At 40.5% G+C, this 26,410-nt stretch overlaps 1 protein-coding gene across 1 annotated transcript in view; it reads right to left on the reverse strand.

The window, feature by feature from the left end:
* Positions 1–18,752, reverse strand: part of LOC137268833 (aromatic-L-amino-acid decarboxylase-like) — a 34,253-nt gene extending 15,501 nt beyond the window's left edge. Inside the window, exons 1-8 of the mRNA XM_067803401.1 lie at positions 18,552–18,752; positions 11,970–12,083; positions 10,769–10,820; positions 7,989–8,053; positions 7,362–7,496; positions 6,738–6,848; positions 6,203–6,235; positions 3,631–3,792 (exon numbers count right to left, since the gene is read on the reverse strand). Coding sequence (XP_067659502.1) covers positions 3,631–3,792; positions 6,203–6,235; positions 6,738–6,848; positions 7,362–7,496; positions 7,989–8,053; positions 10,769–10,820; positions 11,970–12,083; positions 18,552–18,752 — 873 coding nt within the window. The remainder of the gene's footprint in view (positions 1–3,630; positions 3,793–6,202; positions 6,236–6,737; positions 6,849–7,361; positions 7,497–7,988; positions 8,054–10,768; positions 10,821–11,969; positions 12,084–18,551) is intronic.
* Positions 18,753–26,410: the final 7,658 nt, after the last annotated feature.

The following is a 26,410-nucleotide window of genomic DNA, read 5'->3' on the forward strand; positions in this document are numbered from 1 at the left end:
TAAAAAAAGTTTTTAATCCGATTGGTAGGAAATGTGCTAATTATTTGAATATTGTTACAATAAAACGTCCTACTTGAATACCACCACAAATCTTTTTCAGGAATATTTCCAAGTGAAGCTTCTGAGTTTGGCTTACTACATTTATATCATTTTACGTGTCGAACAGTTTGCTTTAGGAGCTGTCAATTGAAACAGACATTGACATCAGGATGTCTTTTAATCAACAGACTCTGCTGGTTCCAGAAGGTTGTTAATAATTCTGTGGCTCATCCACACTTCGTGTATAGTATTTAACGAATAAACTGTCGTAGACAAAATGTATAGCTTCCGAATTTAGTGAATATTAACGCCCATGCATGTGACTTGTTGGTAGGTTGTTCCCCCTTTCTACACACAGTTTCATAATACAGATGGCACAGTTTTACTTGGCACGTGGAATTGAATCGAGTTATTTTCAGGGAATAATCGTATTCCCTCACACCAGTTTGACCATTTTGAGTGACACACGCATTGCTAGTTAATACAGACATCCATCGTCTATACTTAACAAATCAAAACCTTCTGAAAACTAAATTTTAAAATTTTACAGAAATCTATTTTTCAACTACATTCACACTAACAATTCTTACCTTTCTGTATCTCATTGCCGAATGTAATGTCGAACCAGAACATTGAGTTTCCTATCTATGCACCTAGTTATTTGGACATGCAGGCAATGATACGTATATCCAAAGTGAAAGTCAGATTCCTACATTGTTTACCATGACCAAAATCCGAAACACACTTAACGAATTCTGTTGAAAATCCACTTTACCCTTAACTTTAATCATTGGCACGGTCAGTTTTAAATAGTTTGATTTCATTTTCCTTCATACACCTTGTCAGTGTTTTTGATTCTGATTTCTTTGAAAGATTTAAACTTTCTTCATCCATTCCATTTTTATATATACGTTTCATAGAATTATTTTTGGGAAGTCAATATTCCTTCTTCCGTTGTATTAATTTCAATATTTTAAAAAAGTAGACTATGATTAAAAATCATAGTTTCAAAATGACAATTACGTAATTTTCCGATCGTCGTACAATGTAAATCTATACCTAATCTGAATGTTTTAGTTTTTTTATAACCATATCTTTTAAAGTTTGGCATGCTCCATTAACAGTGTTTCATCAACTTGTAGGTCAGTATGTAATGAGGCTTCCCAATCGTTTATTTCAGTAATCGTACCATACTTTCTTTCTTGTAACAAAAATATGATGTACCTCTCATTTTCATCACCAAGCTTTCCAAACATAGACAGTCGTTAATATTCAATGAGTGACGTCATCAGTACCTAATGTATTAACATCATGTATTTTATCTGTGTGTTCTTCTTTAGTTTCCTCAGTGATTGTTTTAATCACACAAATCAATTGTCCTTGAATTGAAGTCACAGGTAACCTTTGTTTGGGTCTTGCCGTTATTGACCATGACCTAGATTTTCGAACCACTCTTAGCACTAAGACAATCGTGGCGTAATGTTTAAGTATGGCACTTAAGATTATCTTAGCGCTAAGAGAGCTTCAAATTCTAAGCCCATGAAATTTCAAAACAGTCGTTTTCTCTCTAACATATATGTCCTAATTTCTTGCACTCTGTAGCATTCCACCATAAATTGGGACAACATTCTTTGCTATCCCCATCTCCGTTGTTTGACTACTGAATCTATTGGAGTGCGAATTTGGTGCATTAACTGGATATTAAAGTCATTTATTTCACGCTACAGTCTGTAGTGCTATGTAAGGGATGTGAATGAAAAACGTCATTTTTGTTTGCTTTGATTCTTTTTAACGCTATTCACGAAACACCCATTGTTTTGGTATACAATCTAATTTTTAGGGCTGAATGGATATTCTCTCCGGTTCACTGAGGTACTACTAGAAATCGACATGTGCTTGACTGATGTCACAAAACCCCATTAGGTAAGCCTGCTGGAGCGGTATAGATCAATGCAGGCAGCTGTTCATTGTACTAAGGCTGGGCCTAGATTTACAAAGCTCTTTTAGAGCTGTGATAATTGTAAGTGCCATGTATTAACGTTTGCGTACGACTATCTTAGCGCAAAGAGAGAGAGAATGTATTGATTGTGCGTTTGTATTTCCGACATGGAACGATTAGTGTGCGAAACAACTGAATTCAACAGAGGTTGTTTTCAATACGAAAATATAACACCCTTTTAATCAAGGACTGATTTTTACTGATTAGACAAATTCAACACATGTTTTCGATGTTCATTGACGTAATGCACTCAACGCATATAAACAAATTGTTTAGAATTATTTGGATAGAGGTTTGACATCTTAAATGACCTACACCCTTCCATGCAGTTAAAGTGATTCGATGTAACGTATGCCATCATTGATAGAACACTTTCTCAGTAGATTATATTCTAAAAATGTATTCTGTGTTCCTGATGCTCAGCAATGTACAAGCTGTAGGACTAGATGATTGAGTGGGTGGGATTGCTGATATTGTTTGCTGGAGATGTGGCGCCTCCAGAACTAGAATCTGTTCTTGACGAAGCGTAATCCCCCGATATTACATATGTTACATTCTATCACTTTCTGAAATGTGTGTTCCTAGAGGTATATTCCTTACTACTGTTGTCACGAAAGAACATTGCACATCAGTACGTACCTATACGATCTTATACTGAACAAAAAAGACTGCGCATCTGGAAAAATGGATTATTTAAAATAATTATAATGGGTAGCTAATATGAGCGATTACCATTAGGACCAGAGCTAGCCTGACACATCCGTCCATTCTTTTTCAGGCTGCACCGTGTGCGGGGTCGCGTGGCAACTCCATGAACCGAACCACCAGGATGTGTGCAGAACTTGCTGGTCATTAAAATGTTTATGACACAGCTTTCAAGTACTGAACAAGAGCGTGCAATGGCTTTGTTTTATATAGGTATGTTTTAACATGAAGGACCATATGTGAACTTTCATTTTTTCACTATTTAAAAAGTGGGCTTTAAGCCTCTTTTAGCAATACTTCAGCAATTTCACGACGGGAGACACCAGAAATTGGCTTCAAACATTGTCCCCATTATACGGTAGACGTTTGCTTGAAGTCCTTCACGTGATGATTATATCGGAGTGAGTGATTGAGTTAAAATGTAACGTCACCTCGGCAATATTCCAGTCGCATAGTGACGGGAAATGTTGTAGATACACAGTCAATAAATTCAAGTAATTAAAGAACCAGTCATCGACGGACTGTAAAAATAACTAAAGTATTACAAGAACAGTTAAAACTAGCTAGAATGTACCTTTCGAAGCAGAACTATATTAGACAATACCACGTACAAATTGGTTATTGATCACCAGCAACTGAAGGTGGATCACCATGCTAAGGGCCATGGGCACTTACAGTGCTTCTACTACCTGCATGGACCCCAGCTGGATTTACACTATCCCTTCAGCTGTTGGCGATTCTATTAGATATGGTCTCAGTCATTAATTACTTTGAATAAATTGCGATGAAGATGAAACAACTATGCAACTATGCCCTCAAGCGTTCAATTTATCCATTGCAGCAGGTGACTGCGTATATTCACAGCATCGTTTATGAATGCGACACACCTCAATCCCTTTCAGTAGATGTTGAAACTCTGGACAAATCATGGCGTTGCCAGCGTATGCTGCATCCACGTGGAGCCAAACATTTTCTTTGGCGCAGACTTCACCTATTTCTTGAATGTTATCGAAAGAGCAGCATGCTGTCGTACCAAGAGTGCCACAAACCTGAAGTAAGACATATATAGACATTTAAATACATGCACACGCCTCCAAACCTTTCTTTGTCTTTGGTTGCAAGTCTGTAGTCTAATTAGTACTAAATTCAATTTAATCATAAGAGGATTCAAACTTCCAAAACAGGAATGCTGGCATGTGTCTTAAGTCCACCTTACACTGAGCTGCGACACAACCCTCTTTGAGCGTTCTAAAAATAACCAGAACTTCAATCAAAACGTGTTTCTGTGCAACTGCTCCATCGATCTTTATGTCTTTGTTGTATGACCAAATGCACCTTTTGGGCATTTTCGTGGGGATCTTCGAGCTTCCTGTGCCCCGTTTTAGCGACGCTTGCCTCCCATGCACAACCATGCACAACCAACGGCAAATAACGAGGACCATTCACAGATACTTCAGTCTTCACGTTGATCTTTGAGCATTCTTTTTGCTGTCTTTGCCTATCCTTCGGCGATATATGGCGTCTGTTCATCATCGTGTATACATTGAGTATAAAGACGTGGTTATGTCAGGCAAACTGGAACCATCTCATTGCAACACATTTAAGCAATGAACTGCTTATGTATACAGATTCTTACAAGGTGGACAAGCGATGTGTTTTAAACAAAATAGCCATTGGAATCCTATAAAGACGCTTGAATGGACGCAGGAGATAGTCACCTGGTGAGTCGACCGCTGGTTGATGCAACACAGACGGTTGGAACTCGGGCACTACAACGAACTAATGCAATAATTGAGTCTTGAGGATGAAGGGTCATTCCAAATCTACCCCAGATTTGAGTCAGGTCTTTATCACAAATTCCTTGAAAGTGTTGGCCCAGGAATTGTCAAATGGAACACAGATTACTGAACAATTCCAGAGCCTGATCTGAAGCCCGCTGTGACTCTAAGGTTCCTTGTTGATGGCCCTTCATCTAGTTCAGCACGTCTTTGATGGCATTGTGAGACGGCTGTTCGCAAACTCGATGAAAATCAGAAGTACCAGACCTACTTATAGGTAGTCTGCGGTAACCCAACGGTGGCAGAAATGAGGCTTAGTGGACGCTGGGGAGTGCAGAGCCATTGCCATGGTCGCTCAAGGGATGGCGTTGTCGCCAAATGAAGGAACAGACATTGCTCAACGCACGCTATTGGTTGCTCAAAGAGTGAATAAGTTAAAGTTTTATCGTCACATCGGCAATTTTCTGGCCATATCGTGACGAGAGAACGTTATACAGCATTACAAAAAGTAAGAAATATATTCAACTGTTACAAACTCCTGTCGTCAAAGGAGTGTACACTAATGAGTCACAGTTTAAGTAAAACTAGATAGAAAGCATATAAAGTAGAAAACTGTTAATTGACAACACAACATGGGCCACAGGTCGCTTGCAGCTGAAGGTAGATCACCATACCAGGGACAATGGCGCCTTTGCTACCTGCATGGAAACTAGCTGGATTTACACCAACCCTACAGCAGCTGGCGTTTGTAGGACTACTACCTTTCGAATAGTTTTGCAAGTTTAAATGTACTATGAAACTTTAGGCACTTACATACCCTCTCTGGAGGACATTAATTTCACGATACATTTACTCCCTTTGAGGATACAGCCAAACATAATCACAGTTGAAACTACCATTTATCAAAATACCACTCAACTAAATGCAACACAATTTATCTAATACTTGTGTTTCTTTTTTAAAACAATTATAAAATGATAACTATTAATTAACGTAAAAATATCCTTAATTGTGGTTGCTCAAAAAGCGCACAAGGATGGGACAAACAGGCCAGAGGCATCGACCCAGTTGACGGATCTCTTAATAACATGGCGTCCTTTCGTTGACCGTTGTTCTGTGCTTCTGACTCCCATCAGCCTTTTCGATCGTCCTTTGTGAAACGTAACTCCTCGGCAACGGATCTGCGTTTGTTTTGAATATTTTCAATATTGCCACCGCTACCATGGCATTCTGTGCGGTCCAAAACGATGCATGTGCCTTCTGTGTGACCTCTGTGCGACCTTCTCAATCATTCTCCTTTCTTCAAGTGTTCTTTGAGTGTCCAAAAGCATCCTACATATTATTAGAAGGTACAGAATTGGCACACGGTCGCCGTCTGTGTACAGGGGTTATAACTAATGAAGCATACAGTGTACTGAATAACAATTTCTTGTATATTTCAATGATCTTCTTTTGGGCGTAGATTTTTACACGTAGAAACTTCTAGAAACCCGATGAAAAATGTCATTTTCTGTGTATAGAAACAGTATGAGGTTTCAGTAGTCGCTTTCATTTCAACCATTTATATACTATATTTACAAATTCAAAAGGTGATAAGCCTTATTAATTTCAATGAACCCATTTAATTGAAGCACAAAATCTTTAACATTGTGTTGAAGAGTGTGAAGTAAGTTTGACTTACGAAGAAAGGAATGAGACCCAACCGTCTATCTTCCTGTTGGAGAAAAACATATGATTAATTTTCTTTTCTTGTAAACATCATTTTAACCTCGCAATGTATCACATTTTCAATAACACGTATTCAAACGAGTACCTAATGACAACTCTTCGTTAATAATTAAACAAAACGCTACAAATGGTACTTCTGTTACCTGCTTAGTCTCTGCCTTAAAATATGGATGTTGCACGTCCACATCATAATCTAGTCATATTTGACCTTTACATCATACTGCCTGTTTGTTTCCTGAAACACTCATCAGAAATAGGCTGGCTTTTTCTTGTATCGGACATCCAATATCTCAGCTAAAGAGGACCTGGAATGATTAGCATTCGCCCCTATCTACAGAAACATACACAATCGAAGACCTCTTTGTAAAGATTTGTCGTGTCTTTTGTCCGTTCATGTGGTATCGCGCTTTTAGCACTATCAATTACCGGAGGAAGATTGTATCCTGGAGCCACCATCATGAACTGGTGAACTCTATGCTTTAACTCACCTCTATAGCATTGTCCAGAACTTGACCACGGAGGGAGTACTTTTCATCAACATCAAGCTGTCGCATCTTCACAAAACCTATCATCCCTGCCTTCTCCACACACGAATGTGCCTGGATTACACAGACAAAACACGAGGAATACACTGCACGACAGGATGCATTCATCTTTCTTCGTACCAGATAACATGAAGTCAAATTGCAAACAACACAATAACAAAAAAACAACAATGATACACGAAAATCCATTAGAAATGCATAGAACGTTTAATTTCCGCCATAAAAGAAGAAAAGAACTTGTCCCATTTGAAACTGTTTATCAAAAATGAAACTGGAGAAAAAGGAAACTCAGTCATTATGTTGAAGTCCTACAATATCTTCACAATAACATAGACGGGGGTCAGACTTAAATTTCACATGCGTTCAACACATTCACACAGTAAAAGTCAGTAAGGGGTCATTTGCGTCGAGCACAGTTACACAGTTACACGCCTTAGTCTCATCAATAAAATGCCCCTCCTCAAGAAAAATGTTGGTATCGGGGACCATATTCGTTGCACCTCTTGTACGATAATGGTGTTTGTTAGACCACGGAATCTGAGAAAAACAATTCCAATTTCAACTTACAAGTTTCGATGAATATGCCACAAGTTTAGAGAGTAATAATCCATCTTCGATGAAGGGGAATCGGTTTTTCAGTTGTCTCATAGCTGTGTGTCGTGCAGCTAGTAGTGCTACCAGTATGCATTCACTTGCGGAACCCTGAAATACAATTATTATATTTTTGAATTTACCTTTGACGTGCAGTTTCCAGTTTTTAAATAGATATTCAAATACATGTACTTGTCATACAATGTTCACCAAGGCCACGTAAAAACAATATTCAGTCACAAAAAGACTGAATGTGCGTGCAAAGATTATGAGAAATATTGATCTATGGGACTTACATTATATCATTACCTACGAGGGCGAAAATATCGGGGTATATTATCCTTATAACGGGTATGTACCACCCCAAAACACACAATCATCGCGACAAACAGTATGTATAGTCATGTGTATGGTCCTATCCAATCCATCCAACTGATGAATATATGTGCATATATTTTCTTTCAAATTTCGTTCTGGTTGGACTTGGTTCAAATCATTATCTGTGTATCCGATATGAGATTGGCTAATCTTTTACGCTCCTGGTGTATACATGTTTGTCCCACGCCCTTGATCCAACTTTTAGTCCATATATATATCACATACCTGAATTACACCGCCACCAATGCCACTTTCATGCAGAAATATACTGGGAAGGCCTATCATCTTTCCTGAAATGATAAGAGGTTTAGACTTGGTATACTTGCTTACATATTCGGACAAATGCTATAATTTATAAAGATCTGAAATGCGTCGGTGGAAGATCAAAGGCGTCGACAGTACTTTATCAGGCGCTTTGGATTAGGTCGCAATGTGTTAGCGTCACTGTGCCATTCTAATCTGCCCCCTCGTAATGGAACACTTTTGCATTAGGTCACCATGTAACCGACGTCACGATGACGTCAGTTGCCATCACCCTCGTACAGCCTCCCAAAGTAACCTACACCTTTGCATTCCGTTTCTTGGTTTTCAGTTAGGGCACTCAGCTAACATCACTGGTGGAGACGATACATTTATTTTTTTTCAAAGGGATAAAAAGTCTCATAGTTCGGCTCACAATTTACACCATACAGGTAACGTTTGCAATGTTTACATTTCCACAATGCAGTCGTTTAATATCGCTTGACTTGTCAGCTTCGTCTGGACGTGCTGATCAACGTGACGTTCATATTGCCCCATATCGATTACGTTAATCACAGATGTAACTAAAATAACTTAGAGAAGATAGTTAATCCGAACTTAAAGCGTCACCAAATTGTTTAGAATTAGTTGTTTTTCTGGTACCGTTCGCCTTAACGTAGGTGCGGCAGACACGTCAAAAGAACAGTGCGTCAGTTAGCCGTGTACAAGGATTCTTAATTTAGGTCATTGTAACGAGAGTGTATTATCATTGATTAAGTGATAGTTATCTTCTTGCATCATATATGGTTAATGACAGTAGCATTTTAGCGGCAGGCCTTTTGATAGCGCTCCAGTCTACTGGTTACTTCCTGTTCGTGAATATTCTAAGTGAACGATCATACAGCCAAGCCACAGGAACCCGATATCGCACTGTAGGTTAAACATAGACCATAGATATACACTCACGTCATATATATTAATAGAGTAAAGGAGCAGCAGCTGTCATATAGGATTGTCGTGCAGACATCGACTCGTTCCGATTTCAAGCTGAAATGCACGCTAAGAATTCGGTGACATTTTCAAAACTCTGTGCACGTACCTCTCAATTATACATGTCCCCACACATCCAGTCTGATTTCCACGACATAACACCCATTTTATTAACTTCAATACGTCCTCAAACTCGAAAATCAAACCAAACCACCTCTCGGGTGAACGTTATCACGCACTCGGGAAAGGGAATAACTTATAACTTTTGTCATGGCAATTTATTAACCGTAACGACGTGACACCGTCGTTTGTTTTCTGTCTAAGATTAATCGAAATTAAGCTTAGAAAATATCAATGTGTGCACCTTGGAAACGAAATAGGGCTCCCTCTACTACGATGTAGAGTGCAAACAAAGCACACTTTCGCCTTGAAATATTACAGTTGAAGAACGAGGAGTTTGCTTAAAACAAGCCTACCTGAGAACGTAACGATTTCTTCTCAAGTATATATCTGATATTATGTCTGCGGCCACGGATGACACACGTAGTAGGAGGTTTTTGTTTTTTTTCGCAATAATCATACTCTAAATAATCGTGTCTGGACCAGACAATCCAGTTATCAACCGCATGATTATTGATATACGCAGTTGGGATACGATGACGTGTGTAAAACCAAGTCGGCGACAGTGACTACCCGATCACGTCAGACACTCCATACACGATTAGGTTGCTAAAGACAGATTCTGTCCCTGATTTTCACGGGTGCAGGACCAGATAATTAATATCAATTCGTCAACGTAGAATTTCGTGTCGACACCAGCACATGTCATGAATGCTTAATATGTACGTGTGATTGTTTTTATCTAAAATTTCATTCAATTCATGTCGAAGTGGAGTAACATCAGGTACTGCTGCGTCCATATGATAGTGATCGTGTGCAGGCAATGTTGGTGTTTCTGATACAGATTATCACTATGTGAGCCCGTTGTCCCATTACACACGTACCCGTGAAGGTCCCGGGGTGAAATAGGCCTTCAGCAACCCATGCTTGCCATAAAAAGGCGACCATGCTTGTCGTAAGAGGCGAGTACCGGGATCGATTGGTCAGGCTCACTGACTTGGTTGACACATCTCATCGGTTACCAATTGCACAGATCGATGCTCATGTTGTTGATCACCGGATTGTCTTGTCCAGATTCAGTTATTTACAGACCGCCGCCATATAGCTGGAATATTGCTGAGTGCGGCGTAACACTAAACTCACTCACTAACTGACTCACTCACTCATTACACACGTCACTGGTTCTGCACTACGTAGTCACTACGTAGTATACTTTGTGAGAATTGAGACACTGAAAGGGATCGCAATACAGAGTGGTAATAAATCGCTGAACGACCTCCTTAAAGGTCGTCGAGTGAGTGAGTTTAGTTTTACGCCGCACTCAGCAACCATCAAGCTATGTGGCGGCGGTCTGTAAATAATCAAGTCTGGACCAGACAATCCAGTGATCAACAAACTTCGCATCGGTCTGCGCTATTGAGAACAGATGACACGTGTCAACCAAGGCAGCCAGCATGACCACCAGATCCCGTTCGTTGCCTTTGTGACAAGCATGGGTTGTTAAAGACCTACTCTACCCCGCATCTTCATGAGTCCTTAACGATCAGTTATGTGCAGTCATACTTGTTTAACATTCCAGCAAGGTTTGTGTTTCAGTCGTTCAGACTTTTTTGAGAAACACAAATCGTACGTATCTGTGTTAAGTATTGACTTACCGACCCAGTCTAGAGTTATAATTTCAAGTTCAGTGCAGGCAGGACTTGCAGCCTGAAACGCAAATAGGTTATTCATTATCTAGGCTCTATTGTCTATATAAACATGTCTAGTGCCACAATTCCTACACGGCATAGAACTTTCATCGTACATTTACAAAGATAAAGGTAACTGGCGCCATGTGTTGTCTAGTAATAGAAAACAGCAATGTGACCAGATGCTGTGAGTCGAGGTGACAACAAAAAAAACGCCTCCAACTATGAGGTCTTCACAGTAATTTCGCTATTACTTTTGCGCCACTCTATTACTGGCGCCATGTGTTGTCTAGTAATAGAAAACAGCAATGTGACCTGATGCTGTGAGTCGAGGTGACAACAAAAAACACGCCTCCAACTATGAGGTCTTCACAGTAATTTCGCTATTACTTTTGCGAAGCTCATCTTGCATATTTTCAATGTGATGCTTGATGAACATCCAAACGTGTAGCACATTTCAACTGTCCCCTGTTGCTATACTGCTGGAATATTGCTAAAACGCCATCATTATCCACATGTATTTCTTTTTCAATCATTATATATGCACAAGAATAACTGTTTCCTGAGGCTAGTTCGCCGACAATGGCGATTATCTACTTAAGAGCGTGGGTTCGAATATAGGATTCCACGCAGTCCAAAACAGCACTGCAAACAATTGTAATCCAATATTTATCGAATAATATGTCTAGTATGTGAGTGGTTGTCTTCTTCAGATATGTAGACCTTGTAACAAGATTGTGGATGGCACAATATGAGAACAAGTCGTTACGTGGTGAAATATTGAGCTGGAGAAGTATTTACAAGGAACAAATGATAAAAGAATAATACGGTAGTATTATAATACGTTGGTAACCACCAACCTGAACATTTTGTTTTGTTTTTTTCTTAAAATATGCCATCAAACTGTGTAATTTAGAATTTGGACAGTTATGGTCACATCACTGTTCAGAGTTCATTCCGCATTAAGATTCTGTGCGCTGATTTTAAGACACGTTAATGTAGCATCCTGAGACCTGTGTTTACCATTACATGATTGAGACCTCATACACCTGTGACCTGCGTTTACCATTACATGATTGAGACCTCATACACCTGTGACCTGTGTTTACCATTACATGATTGAGACGGTCACCTCATACACCTGTGATTCAACCATGAACGACCTTACCCATGAAAATCCAATGCAGCCGATAGCTGCAGACAGCATGTCCCCAAGTATAGACGGATAGGAGTTTCCGGCGGGGAAGTAAGCATGGAAATTCGGATGCTGCCAGTGTGTTATCTGAAAGTTAACAATAATGTGGAATCAATGCAGCATCATATCACTTCACCAGGCAGGTCCTCATGGTGGTATACTAACGACAGTGATATATTGTTCACTCTCTATAGATACTACAGGTAAATGTTAACTCCTACTTCAGTCAACAGTGCTAAACTAGATTTTGTAAAAACACATTTTTAAAGCTACTGTTTAAACGTGACCTGGTGTATTGTAAAACAAATTCGTAGTGTCGAAAAGATTATTGTCATGAGTTCAGTAAATGATGAAAATCAGTGGAAACTGGCGAATTCTTAACAAAATACTTAACACAAAAACGCAGCTGGTCACCAACGTCCGCACTAAAATGCGCGAGATATTTGCACATACCTTTGCAGTTATATGCATGATCAACGAGCAATTCACCTACATAAAGTTTGCAGTATGTTTGACCAAGTAATTGGAGAAATTCTCCTACATATTTCAATGTTTACGCAAATGTAATCCTCCTAATCTTAGGAGACCGATTAGAAACGCATCGCCGAGATAAAACGTTTAGTCTCCGTGATAAATGAAAAAAAGAAAATGTCCAAATTGACATTGAAACAGTTTATCAAAATTGAAACACATGAAAAAGCAAAGTCAGTCATTACTTTATGAGCGTTCAAATCACTCAACTGAAAACGGAAAAGGCTTAAGATTCGTAAAACTATACGCAACCAGAGTTCAACTGGTTTCTTTGCATGGGAAGCAGTGTTAACGCTATCCCCCGCCACAGAGCACATTTGAGTTATGTTTGCTCATATAGCAACGAATAATATGGGAGTAAATGTTATAATATAAATAAGAGTGGTATATAACACAGAGGGGAGAAAGTCTGTACGTTTGCTATGAGCAACAATACTTATACTTCATGAAACGTTTAGGTGTTTCTGAGAATCCTGATCTATATTTGGACCAACTCCGGACAGCGTTGAATAATAGATATCATGGGTACTCGTGTGTACAACACACAAGAAAAGGAAAAGAACCATTTATGGCAATAAGTTTCTGACAAACAGTATCCCAAATGCAGACACCATGCTCGTAATTAAACAGCATGGATACAGGTCAGTAGAAATGTAAACTAAGCAGTTACGGCGACAGTTTTCGAAATTATTTTCGATGTATTGTTTGGGTCAGGAATCTGGACATTTCAGATAATTCAATGCTTTTTTCTGCTTAACTACCAAAGGCACAACCATATCATTAAACAATTTAACCCCCAGCTAATTGAAACCCAAGCGTTAAGAACTCGACACTGCAATAATATTTCAATTTACATCAGGTTCCCCACCTTCCAGTGTCACAGGAGGAACTGTTTAAGATTCTTTCCCATTGTCTTATGCTGTCTGTCATTCTTACCGGAAAACGTTTTGATCGGTAAAACTGGCATGGGTGTATATTGTGAGTCACAAAATTGCCGGAAGGAGATAAAAACGTACCACGGTAACCACTACAAGAGGTGGAAAGACTTTAGAATAACTTTTCATTTCATACCATACAACTGGGTTTTGAGGTCACTGAGTCATTACTAATTTTTCACTGATCCCGGAACACATTTCTTTAGGAGGGGAATATCTGGGGCGACTGTTTCAGGTCTTAGTTTTCGTCCTTTTTGATTAAATTCTTTAAGCTATTGGTTAACAAGAGGGCGTTGCATCTGGAAATTCCTCTGCATTGATAGCCAACACTTCTTACTCCTATACACTGATGACCTTGAAGTTGTTTCAAAGAGAAAAGCAAACATAACAACATATTGTTGCGAATAAACCATTAGCCCACAAAACAGAAGGATGGAAACTAAACTACGGTTAAATTCTATTGCCCTGCTTGATGCTCTGTATAGGGATGGTCTGTGTCAGAGAGGTTTCCGTTTTGAACGTCGAAACAACATATCAGAGGACACAACGATAAACATATCTATTTCCATCGTACTATTGCCTCTACATTTCATGTCTTTATATCCGGATTATGTCACTGATCGTGGGCGGGCATCAAATGTGTTGAATCACATTACTTCCACCATGGTTCAGAATATTCGTCTGGTTCATCCAAGGACAAACGTCATCATGTTGATGGCCTATTATCTGACAAAGAAATCCCTAAAAGGTCACAGATTCTTGACCAACGATTTAGCGTCGCTGCTCCTGAAGATGGCAATCCCTTGTCATTTCTAATGACATCCAACTCTAAAAAAACGTCTAGGAGATGGCTCTATCATTGTGGAATGTGCACAGAGGCAGCAATCAGTTTATGGCCGGTCTTTGAAACTGTTGACACTAAAGTTGTCCTCTCAGCGTACAAGAAACTGATGTGTTGTCGCGGCACAATCGGGGAATAAGCGCGTTGTCTGTCAGATATGAGCGAGGAATTAAGGAAGTATAAATGAAGGAGTTACGGCAGTCAGACCTTTGAACCAAAACAAAATAATGAAAGTGTTAAAACAAACAACAACCTCTGAATTTTAAGCCTTGCAACGCTTACAAATTCTATCAAAGCCGGGCATTTCAACATTGGTGTGGACGTTTGTTCCAACTGCAGACCGGTGGGATAAACTCCAGCAATCAGTGAGTGAGTTTAGTTTTACGCTGCACTCAGCAATATTCCAGCTATATGGTCTGTAAATAATCGAGTGTGGACCAGACATTCCAGTGATCAACAACATGAGCATCGATCTGTGCAATTGGGAACCGATGACATGTGCCAACCAAGTCAGTGAGCCTGACCACACAATCCCGTTAGTCACCTATTAGACCCGTGAAGGTCCCGGGGTAGAATAGGCCTTCAGCAACCCATGCTTGCCATAAAAGGCGACTATGCTTGTCGTAAGAGGCGACTAACGGGATCGAGTGGTCAGGCTCGCTGACTTGGTTGACACATGTCATCGGTTCCCAATTGCGCAGATCGATGCTCATGATGTTGATCACTGGATTGTCTGGTCCAGACTCGATTATTTACAGACCGCCGCCATATAGCTGGAATATTGCTGAGTGCGGCGTAAAACTAAACTCACTCACTCACTCACTCACTAGTCACCTATTAAGGTAGTCGCCTTTTATGGCAAGCATGTGCTGCTGAAAGCCTATTCTACCTAACATTCACGGGTCTCCATAAGTCAGGGCATGGAATCAAAGCATGCCCAAACAGCACTGTATACTTCCGTTGCATTGTTGACCATGAAGGCACTGAGTGATATGTTATTACGTGCGCTCGCTGACTGGAACTGTGAGCATTCGACCTCAGAATGTACATGACTCAAACACGAATCACAGATTCATAAAATCAAAAATCTTCAAAATATTTCTTTTCTTGAAGCCAGAAAACTTTCGCCATAAAGAATTTAAATGCGAGTTCTTCCCTAAATTCAGTTGCAAAATCTATACAACATGCCAGACATCAACTTCTTGGGTTGCAAATCAGCTTCGGATTTCATGAAGTTAACGACTTGTCTCAACAACAGATTAACACTTTTTCCCAGACAGACAACTTATCACAATCCCTCAGTGACGTCGCATGTGAACCAGATTTGCTAAATGATAAAGGTGTATTAAATCGGTACACGCTGAAAGAAAGATTACAGATTGCCAGAGTTCTGCAGCTGTTTTGCGCCATCTCCTGTGGAGGTTCAAAATTAGTTCGGGGGCGGTGGGGTTGTCGGGTGGTGAAAACGTGCGCTCGTTATGCTGAAGACCCGGGTTCGATCAAAACGTTTTCCTAAGTTCGAATCTCCACTTAGGTACAATGTGTGAAGCCTATTTGAATGTTCGAGCCGTGAATTTGCTGTCATATTACTAAAAAACTCTACTCACTTACAACGAGCTTCACGCTTTGGAGTGAGCGAGTGAATTTAGTTTTACACCGCACTCAGCAATATTCCAGATATGTGGTGGCGGTCTTTTAATAATCGAGTCTGGGCCAGACAATCCCGTGATCAACAACATGAGCATCGATCTGCACAATTGGGAACGGAGTCAGTCAACCAAGTCAGTAGGTCTAACCGCCCGATCCCGTTAGTCACCTCTTACAAGCATAGTCGCCTTTTATGGCAAGCATAGGTTTCACACTTTCGACATGGAGGTCAGTCCTTCAATCTCAGTTCATGAGAGTGGACCCCACTAACGATCAAGAACTCCGATTAAGCTTCACTGAGTGATTGAGTTTAGCTTTACGCCGCAGCCAACAATATTCCAGCTCTATGAAGGCGGTCTATAAATGAACGAGTCAGGATCAGACAATGCAGTGGTCAACAGCATGAGCATCGATCTGCACAGTTGGAAACCGATGACATGTCAACCATGTCAGCTCAAAAATCACAAATCAGTGGAACTAAAGCATACTTTTCAAGATTATACAAGATTTTATATCATAAGGGTTGTTGGTTTTTTTACTTACAGGAAAAATGTTATTAAGAAAACGATCAAATTGGTATAAAATAGTATTATCCATACAACTACGTGTGTCCTCAAGAGCCAAACGTTTACTGTAGGTTCTTGATTGTTACAGGTAGTAATAATGGCGGCCCAGATCCTTCACTTCAAGCTGTAGTTATACGTGTGTTTTTACTCTCTGCTCAGCCAATGTTCCCCTTTATGTTCTCCACAGCATCTCATGACGCTCTCTGACCAGCTTCGCAAGTCCTGGGCCTAGATTTTCGAAGCTTCCTTAGCAATAAGACAGTCGTAAGTTAATGTTAATGAGTGGCACTTACGACTATCCTAGAGCGGTGGGAGCTTGGAAATCTAGGTCCTGTATAATCATGGGTGACTAGTATCAGCATGTGGAAGTAAACAGGCTCGCATTGAGATTGTATTTCAAACAACAAAAAGTGTCTTTTTAAAGATAATTCCAACCCCATACTCTTCCATTGCATACCTTTATCTCCTGAACGATTTTGTACCAGTCTGGGAGTGCCCATTTTCCTACCATTTTGAAAGCTCCAAGCTCAGTCATCAAGATGACACTTCTCTAACTGATCTTAATTTGTGTGAAATACTCTCATCAATCAAATTAAAACGTGAACTGTTCACACATGTTTCTCACCCTTACAATTACTTTTTGATGTATAAAACAAATTAGCTGATGATTGTATGTCTATGTTCTATCGCACACCATCGTTAAAAAACGATATTTTGGAACATCACCGAATGTGTTTCGACTTTTGATACACTGCCATCATCCCGGCATGCAAGTTTGTAGATAAAACTTGACATATCTAAAGTTTTAAAACAGTTCAATTAATGCATCACAATTTGTGGATGATTTTGATATTTCTTACCGAAGACAAAACAAATACTTTTGCGAGACGACTACAATTATGTTTGAAAAAAAAGATAAATGCGGTTTTTAAAAATATCTGTAACTAGATTGTCTACGTTTGTCGAAGATACAAACTACATAAAGACGCCAAACAATTTTTCTGACTACCGTATTAAAGTAGGGCATTAATTTCGATCACTATTTGACATTTCATTCTTGTATTAAATATTTAAAGGGCAACTGTCTGAAGTGCTTTCTCAGATGAGGAGGGGATCGGAAGACCTTCATCCATCAATGTTAAGCACTATCCCTTCTACACATGATTACGGTTCCATCATACGTGGTGGTGTTTGTAAAAGCAATCTAGAGTACTAGATTCTATTCGTTAAAAAGGTCTGATAATTTGCTATTGGGTCTCCAGAACATGCCCGATTCATCCTCTTTCACGTGGAATCCGTCTGTGTTAACATGCAGGTAGAGTCTGTTTGTAGAAAGAGCGAACCGATGATTTTCACTTCAAACAAAAATATAAATCAAATAAAGTGAAATGAGATTGCGAATTCTCATACTTTAAGTTTCCTCTTAAGTAAGAGGATTCGCAATCGTATTTTCACTTTATTTGATTTACGTTTTTGTGAACTCCATCGGTACGTTTTCACTGCAAACAAACTATAGGAAAAGTGCCTTAGTCCTCATGGTCCCATGTATGGTGGTTACAGGTGATCTGTAGCCCATTTGTACCATGTTCTGTTATCAGTAGTAATATAAAGTTTGATACAAAAACGTATATGATACTCTGGCTCGCTTTCTCGAAACTTCCGTAGCTGTACGAAGTTCTTAACCCCATTCTTAACACACTGGCTATGATCAAAGGTAAGAATTCTTTGGGCTACGAACGTTTCGAGAATAAGGGTCCTGGGCCCCGTTTCCTAAGATCTCATAACTTTTCTCGTAGCATTCGCACCTCTTATATTGTAGCATCGGAGATGCGAATGCTACGAGAAAAGTGACGAGATCTTGCGCTTACGAAAGTTTCGAGAAACAGACCCTTGATATTTAGCTGTTTTCGGACCCCTTTTTTATAATTATACATAGATTAAAATGATTTAAGTGTTTTTAATGAGTGCTATTATTTTAGTCACGATGTGGGTGACATAAATGTTGACTCCCGCACTCATTACACCTCACACATACCCCTGGCATTATCGCACGTTCAATGTCCTTCATGATGGCTGTAAAATTCTCCCCCTTTCTAGGCGCTCGAGATGGCAGTAGATCACGGAGGTAGCCCGGCTCCACTTCTGGTGTCACTCTCCTCAAGGATAAGGTGTCCATGTAATCAGCTATATAGTCTACCATCTCCTTCCCTCTGTCTCTAAACTCGGACGAATCCATATCTGCGAAAAGGGCATGCGTGAGTTAAGAGCAATCCCACGACATAAACAAGACCTGATTACTCATGCTAGCTAAATATCTGTCAACACTTTTATAGTGACATTATATACATAGAGAGAAACTACACAAAGGCCATTACGATATTATGTCATCTAATTAAATGAGTGAGTTTATTTTTACTCAGTATTATTACAGCTATATGGCGCCGATCTGTAAATAATCGAGTTTGGACCAGACAATCCAATGATCTACAGCATGAGCATCGATCTGTGCAACTGGGAACCGATGACACGTGTCAGCCAAGTCAGCGAGCCTGACCACCCAATCCCGTCAGTCGCCTCTTACGACAAGCGTAGTCGCCTTTTATGGCAAGCATGGGTTGCAGAAGACCTATTCTACCCCGGACCTTCACCAGTCAGTATAATTAAAATAATTACCGCCCAAAATATGCGATAAGAGCGCAAAGCCCATGTCTTCATACTGAAGAAAATGATTCACATTTTCGTACATGGGTAAGATGCGTGCGGATTTGTAGGTAGTGGTGTATACCGAAAAAGTAGTACCACGTAGCTCTCCTGCAAATATCTGAAACATTTTAACATGCCTAGAAATCATCCACATTAGAAGCTGCTGCCTGTCCTGATTATCACATACAGTCTGCATGAAACATTATGTCATCATAAAGATAACCCCCGTGTCTGTCTGTCTGTCTGTCTGTCTGTCTGTCTGTCTGCCTGTCTGTCTGTCTGTATGTCTGTCTCGTAGCTACATTTAGACAACAACAATTCTACAGGTGCAACTGTGCACCTTACATCAGTTCTCGGGGATCAGCATGGAGACCGTAGCGTTATGGTATCGGTGGGGTTGAGGGGTGTTAACAGCTAGTGCCAGTAATTGTGATTGGCAAGAACTAAAATGTTTTGAGGTCAACAGAGGGATTATCAGGGAATTTAGATGAATTACATGTTGATGAAGACGAACGAATACGTTGACGAAGACAAATGAATACCTTGATGAAGACGAAGGCACAGTTGAGTTCAAACGTCTTTAGTAGGTTACACAAAACATGACAAACAAATATAAATGAATGGGAAGATTGGAGCTCCAAGGGTGACAGTACCAAGGCAGAATTTTATTTTGTTAATGGCCCCTTTACCCTTCTTGCAGCAGAGCTACCCTGGAGTGACTTTTTAACACGATAAACCCATACATTGCTCGAGTCCACAGCAGTATATCTCTCAGAACAATATGAGTTACCCTGATCCACAATATGCCTTCATTCTTGGATGGAATGGAGCAGCACATACGATTTTGTCCGAATCCTCCAATTACGCTGTTCGGACTCCGCGATATTCTTCCTCGGATATGGAATGCCGTTTCTGGACGTTTAGTTATGTCAGTGTGACAGGTCTGCGTCAACGCTCTATGTCCACACTCGCTTCTGATCGTGTCACTGTGTTGTTCTCAGCTGTATACTTCTCTCGAGGGTAATACGGCCTGATGAGACTACCGGTTCGGGTGACTCTGCTACAAAGAGGAGTACGTCAGACCGTACTACCCGAAGTAGAAGCACACAACGTATTTGCCTGACCGTCTTGTTAAATGTACCAAATGTTACTTTATTCTATACGATGATCACTACCGACTGTATAACATGTAAACAAAATGGCGTCTGTCTCTCGACAGGTACGTGTTCTGTCCAGTGACCACTTCGACGTTATATTTCCGCAAGTGGATTTGGGCAATTGTGTGGTGATTGTAAAGTTGATATAGGGGCCTAAGATTGATTGTAACTAAGATTGCTGTGTGCAAGTTGGCCTTTGTCCGGGTCGAGGTGGCGCCAGTGCGGTATACCTTTGGAACCTCGTGTCTACATTGTTCTTAAAAGGTGGTTTGGAACCAACTGTCCCTATCCTGACACATGCCATGTATTCTTCACTGTCAAAATAAATCATGGAAAAAGAAACGCAAATGCATCATTCATTTTTAAAAATCTATTAATTACCTTTTGTGCTTAGTCATCAAATATGTAAAAAGGTGATGATAGCATCATTCATCACAGTTGCACAAGTAGAACATCGACTTTACCTGGATATGTTGTTTTGATGAGATTTCTTACAAGCACTGAAAGGACATCACCACAGAGCAACAGAAATCACCTTCCAGTTGAAATCATACAGCAAAGAGCATATAGAAAAATCCAGATTATTTTCGGAAATCGGCATTCGTTTTGAAGGAGTTTCGAGGTCTAATCACTAAGGCATGTCTTGCATGTGCAGGAATCATGACCACTAGGACTCCAATGGGGTTTTGTTCCGGTGTGTGTCTTAAGTTCGTTCATTGTTTGTCAGGTGGTTAATTATATATAGATAGAAGAACAATTAAAGATCTATTTAAGATACCTTAAAATCAATTTGCATTGTGAAGTGTTGTTTTTACTTTGAATAGGGTGAACCCACTTTGAAAATCATCATATTGTAAATGTGTTCATACATGTTTTCCCCTCTCTTCAGGGTACAGAATATCTTGTCAAGTGGCAAGGTTATCCCATTGAGCAGTCGACCTGGGAACCGGATCAGCACATTCCAGCCAGCATCCGACACTCGTACGACCACCCCGAGATCTCAGCTAGTCAACGAGAGGCCTTTTCCCGTGACGTTGGGCAGTTGTTTCAGTCACGATTGAAGACTCGGGGCCTTAAGGTTTCGGTCCCTTGTCATTTAAACGTGTTTCGGGCCTTGTTTTGGACTGACAGAGAAACTCTTCTAGGTAGAGAAGAACTAGAACATCTGTGTCTTCCATCCTACTGGTGGTATAACATTGACAAACACGGCGAAGGCACATGTGTTGTGTTTCCGGTCAGGGCTAAACCCTGCCTAAGACAAAGGACCAAGTACACCGTGCATGACGGCCGAATCACCAAGATAAGCATCCCTGTGGAGACAGTTGTGTTTCATGCTCACACACGAGCTTGCACCTTGGACCAGATCCTTCGTTAAACAAAAATCATTCCGGTATATGTACAATGTTTTGAACATTCACTGTGTTGAGTTGTTTGTTTCTTTGTCATTATCGTAATATATTTACATCCTAGAAATATCCAAAATGTCAGACAATCTGAGTAACTTACAGTTGAGTAAGCTCAAGGACACTGTTTCTCTGAAAGGTGAGCCAAGTCCATGCATCAACTCAAAATACCTCAGGAAAGATGAAAAATTCACAGTGTCTTTGCAAATGACAAATCTCTTCCATAAAAACTTAAACAAAGCAAAAGAACAGTATGACAATTTAACAATGGTTGATGTCCTCAACTCTCAGCTTACATACATCAAGATTCACCAAAATGATAGAATAGAGAACAGGCTAGCTACTCAATGTGGAATTGTGTGACGCAAATTGAAGAAAATGAAAGGAGGGAAACAGAAAATCAAATGTGAGCAAGACATATACACAATGGCCGTATTTGAAAGGGAGTTGTTCAAATCATCGGGAATGAATAATGATGAACGTGTGTCACAGTTTGACGGGAACAGAGTGGAGGTAGAAGCTCAGTGTGAGCAAATATGGTGCTCTTCAGCTGAAGACGCCATAAGCACCCCAGCTGATAGTGATAGTCTCACCAAGCGACAGTCTAGACGACGACTCACACACATTCGAGAGAAGTCTGAGAAAACACTGAAGTTTCTGAAAGAATATGGGTTAGCACCCAAACGACTAACATTGGGGAATGGTAATGCTGCCGATATCAACATTTCGTATGGCAAAGGTAGCTACTCCAAGCTACCAGAACATGAGAAGGAGACCCTTCGTTCCTTAGTTGTTGTGCTGGACAGGTCTGGAGTGAGTTCATCAGCGTATCATGAAATTGCCCAGTTGTTTCCAACGCTTCCAAGATCTCATTCCGTTATCAACATGAAAAATGACATGACAACATCCACAGAAGTGAAGCGAGTTCCAGGGAATGTGCCAGGGGCCATGCTAAGCTTCAAACATGAACTGCAGAAGAAGGTGGCACAAAAGCTGAAAGGCGATCCTAATCTGAAGCGAGTCACGGTTCAGCTGACAGGCGATGGCACCCAAGTGAGCAGGGTAACAAACTCTGTTGTTGTATCGTTTCAGCTAGTGGGCAGTGAAGAAACAATAGCCTCATTAACTCTGAGCACATTAGCTATTGTGAACTGTAAAGAGGATTATGGTGCTCTCAAAGCAAGTTTTCAGCCACTGGTGGAAGAGATTAACGATGTGATTAAAGCTGGATGCATTTATGTTGGTGAACATTCTATTGCAACAGACGTTGTGTTTTGTTCAGACATGAAAATGGTACTGACCGTACTGGGCTTAGGAGGCGCAACAGGACATTATGCATGTCCTTTATGCCTCGTTCACAAGGATGACAGGTATGACACATCTTTTGCAGTGGACTATTACTCTCAAGGAGAAATGAAAAGGACTCTTCAAACGATCCAGGAACATGCGGACAAAATAATGTATGGCGCCCACCAATACCCACTGCTGGACATTCCAGTGGAGAATTACGTCATTGATGAGCTCCATCTTCTTCTCAGGGTAACTGATGTTCTTGAAAGAAATCTGATCAGTGAGGCAATAAGGCTAGACGAGTCTCTGTCTTTTCAAAAGAAACCAAAGAAACACCTAGATGACCTAATACACTGCATCTGTAGCTGTGGGATACCATTCAAGGTGTGGGAGGACAAGGACTCCAAAATGCTAAAATGGACAACCCTCTCAGGTCGTGACAAGAAGACACTTCTCGCCAAACTGCCAGGACGATTCTAGGCCCCGAGACTGAATCTACAATATGTGCACTATGGACGATGTTTGGCGAATATTATGACCTCGTCACTTCTAACGATGCACGCATATCTGGCCATGCAGTGTTTGAAGCTGCCAAGTCCTGGATTGAGACTTTTCTCTCTTTGGCTCCTCACTCTGATGGCTATCAGAAAAGGAACATTACTCCCCACATACACTGCATGGTCTACCACGTTCCCAAAATGATTGACAGGTTTGGATCCCATAGGCCATTCAGCTGCCAAGTTGTGGAGAAGACAAATGATGAAATAAAAAAGATTCATCAGAGAAAATCTCAGAAATGGGATGCCACAGTTGACGCGCTGACCATTCGGAAGAGAATGGAAGACAACAGTCACTTAGCTAGAGAAAAGCGGCCTTACTGCAAAAGGCGACTTGAGTATTGGAAGGAAGAACTTGCAGAGGCAAGACAGGGCTAAGATCGTGAGAGAAATACACGATCAACCGTCTACACAGGTTGATCCTGAGGAAATGCCTGTGGCTGAGTTACGGGACATTCTAAAATCGCATGGCATTCATTCTAAATCAAAGAGCAGAAAGGTTTCGTTGGAAAAAGTTAAAAATGTACTGTAGATATTTATTAGATAAATGACATGCGTTGCACCCATATGCGCGTACTTTCATGCATTGTATTTTCATGTATTAGAAAGGCAGTGGACATTGATGTGTATATGCGTGTTATGAATCTCAGCAATGGTTGACAGATATTTCTGTAGTTTTCTTATGTCACAAAACACACCTATTTACTTATGTTACAGGAATATAAGAATTTAATGTGCCAGGAGGACATCCGGTCAAACAGTATGGAACAGGCTGAGAGCTACTGGACTGTGAGACAGGAGGTCCGACGTCAGACCCGTGCTACGTCGTCACCATGGCGCTCAACGTCTCCGTTGTCTAAAATTATCCACTTGATTGTATAGACAGTTCCGTCTTCTAAACTGATGCGAAAATGCAGTACTGAAATCTATTTGTGGACGAGATATGCATGTTTGAAAATACAACATTTTCGTAACAAATTTATCGGTTATGCGTCTCTTGGTTTGAATACAATACGTAAGAGGCGGCCATCACGCCTCTCATTAAAGGACAGAAAGCCCAAAGGTACTAAATAACTGTCCTTCATATCAAAGGCTCTTGAACGCATAAGATCGTGAGAGAAATACACGATCAACCGTCTACACAGGTTGATCCTGAGGAAATGCCTGTGGCTGAGTTACGGGACATTCTAAAATCGCATGGCATTCATTCTAAATCAAAGAGCAGAAAGGTTTCGTTGGAAAAAGTTAAAAATGTACTGTAGATATTTATTAGATAAATGACATGCGTTGCACCCATATGCGCGTACTTTCATGCATTGTATTTTCATGTATTAGAAAGGCAGTGGACATTGATGTGTATATGCGTGTTATGAATCTCAGCAATGGTTGACAGATATTTCTGTAGTTTTCTTATGTCACAAAACACACCTATTTACTTATGTTACAGGAATATAAGAATTTAATGTGCCAGGAGGACATCCGGTCAAACAGTATGGAACAGGCTGAGAGCTACTGGACTGTGAGACAGGAGGTCCGACGTCAGACCCGTGCTACGTCGTCACCATGGCGCTCAACGTCTCCGTTGTCTAAAATTATCCACTTGATTGTATAGACAGTTCCGTCTTCTAAACTGATGCGAAAATGCAGTACTGAAAGAAAGCCCAAAGGTACTAAATAACTGTCCTTCATATCAAAGGCTCTTGAACGCATTTGGCGGTAATGTTGAAGGATCATGCTTAATGTAACGAATATGAGGTTAATCGTTGTCTCAGCACAGAAATCGATCAAAACAATATGTTTTTGAGAAGTTGTCAAATTAGCATATGTAATATTATTTTAATGAGAAAGTGTGCCATTATGTATTCATACCTTTAGTTCCTGGAAGTCGTGATAACTTACACTTGTCAAAGGCGATACCAAATTTATACATACATATATTGTACTGAGGGGGATAAATGAGGCACATCATAAAAAAGGTCATAGATGCCTCATTGTCAAAACAGTACAAGATGTAGGAAATGATATCAAATGTCTCTTTAACAATATTACACGTCGGAGTCAACAGAAGTCAACTCCGCATTCTAATACATCAGATGGTTCCAAGTCATCCCAGACACATGAAGTCTGTCATTGACCTGTTGAAACGAGACGATTTTGTCTTTCTTTTTACGACAAAACTGTGTTTTGACCGCGTTGCCAATTGCACGAAGAGCAATCAAATCAAAGAGGAGCTTGGCGTTAAATTAATACTCCTGCCATAACTAAACTTCCTTCAAAGCAATCTCGTCCCGATAACGTTGTCAAGTAATATCACTGACGGCCACTTGCAGTGGAGTACGTCCAGTCGGAGTTATCGATACCCTGCCATGACCGACCCCCGCCAAATCAGTTATGCGTGGCCACAGTTGCATCTGTGATTCGTTCTCCGTTGCGACGTTAAATCCTCTGTCGACTCTCATGGAAGGACAAATTTAATCTTTACTCCATCTCACACACGCCTGCCCGTGACGTGGCGTTAATGATGGACTAACTGCAAGCCGCCTACAGCGGAGTCCGGTTGTCCGTAAATATAGACGAAAGGTGCTCCTGGATATCCATACATCGTTAACAATGAAGTGTTCTGTCTGAACACTTGCTGCGCAAAGGAATATGTTAGCAACACGTAGCGCAGTGTTATTCATGTGCCTCTCATCTCAGACTGTTGTGACTCTGGAGCGACCTGGTCGGCGTGCAGATTCCACGAGCCCAACGGCTTAAAATCTCTGCCGCAGTCTGCCAGTAGCA

Source organism: Haliotis asinina, chromosome 16 (genome assembly GCF_037392515.1).
Source record: "Haliotis asinina isolate JCU_RB_2024 chromosome 16, JCU_Hal_asi_v2, whole genome shotgun sequence".
NCBI classification, from domain to species: domain Eukaryota; kingdom Metazoa; phylum Mollusca; class Gastropoda; order Lepetellida; family Haliotidae; genus Haliotis; species Haliotis asinina.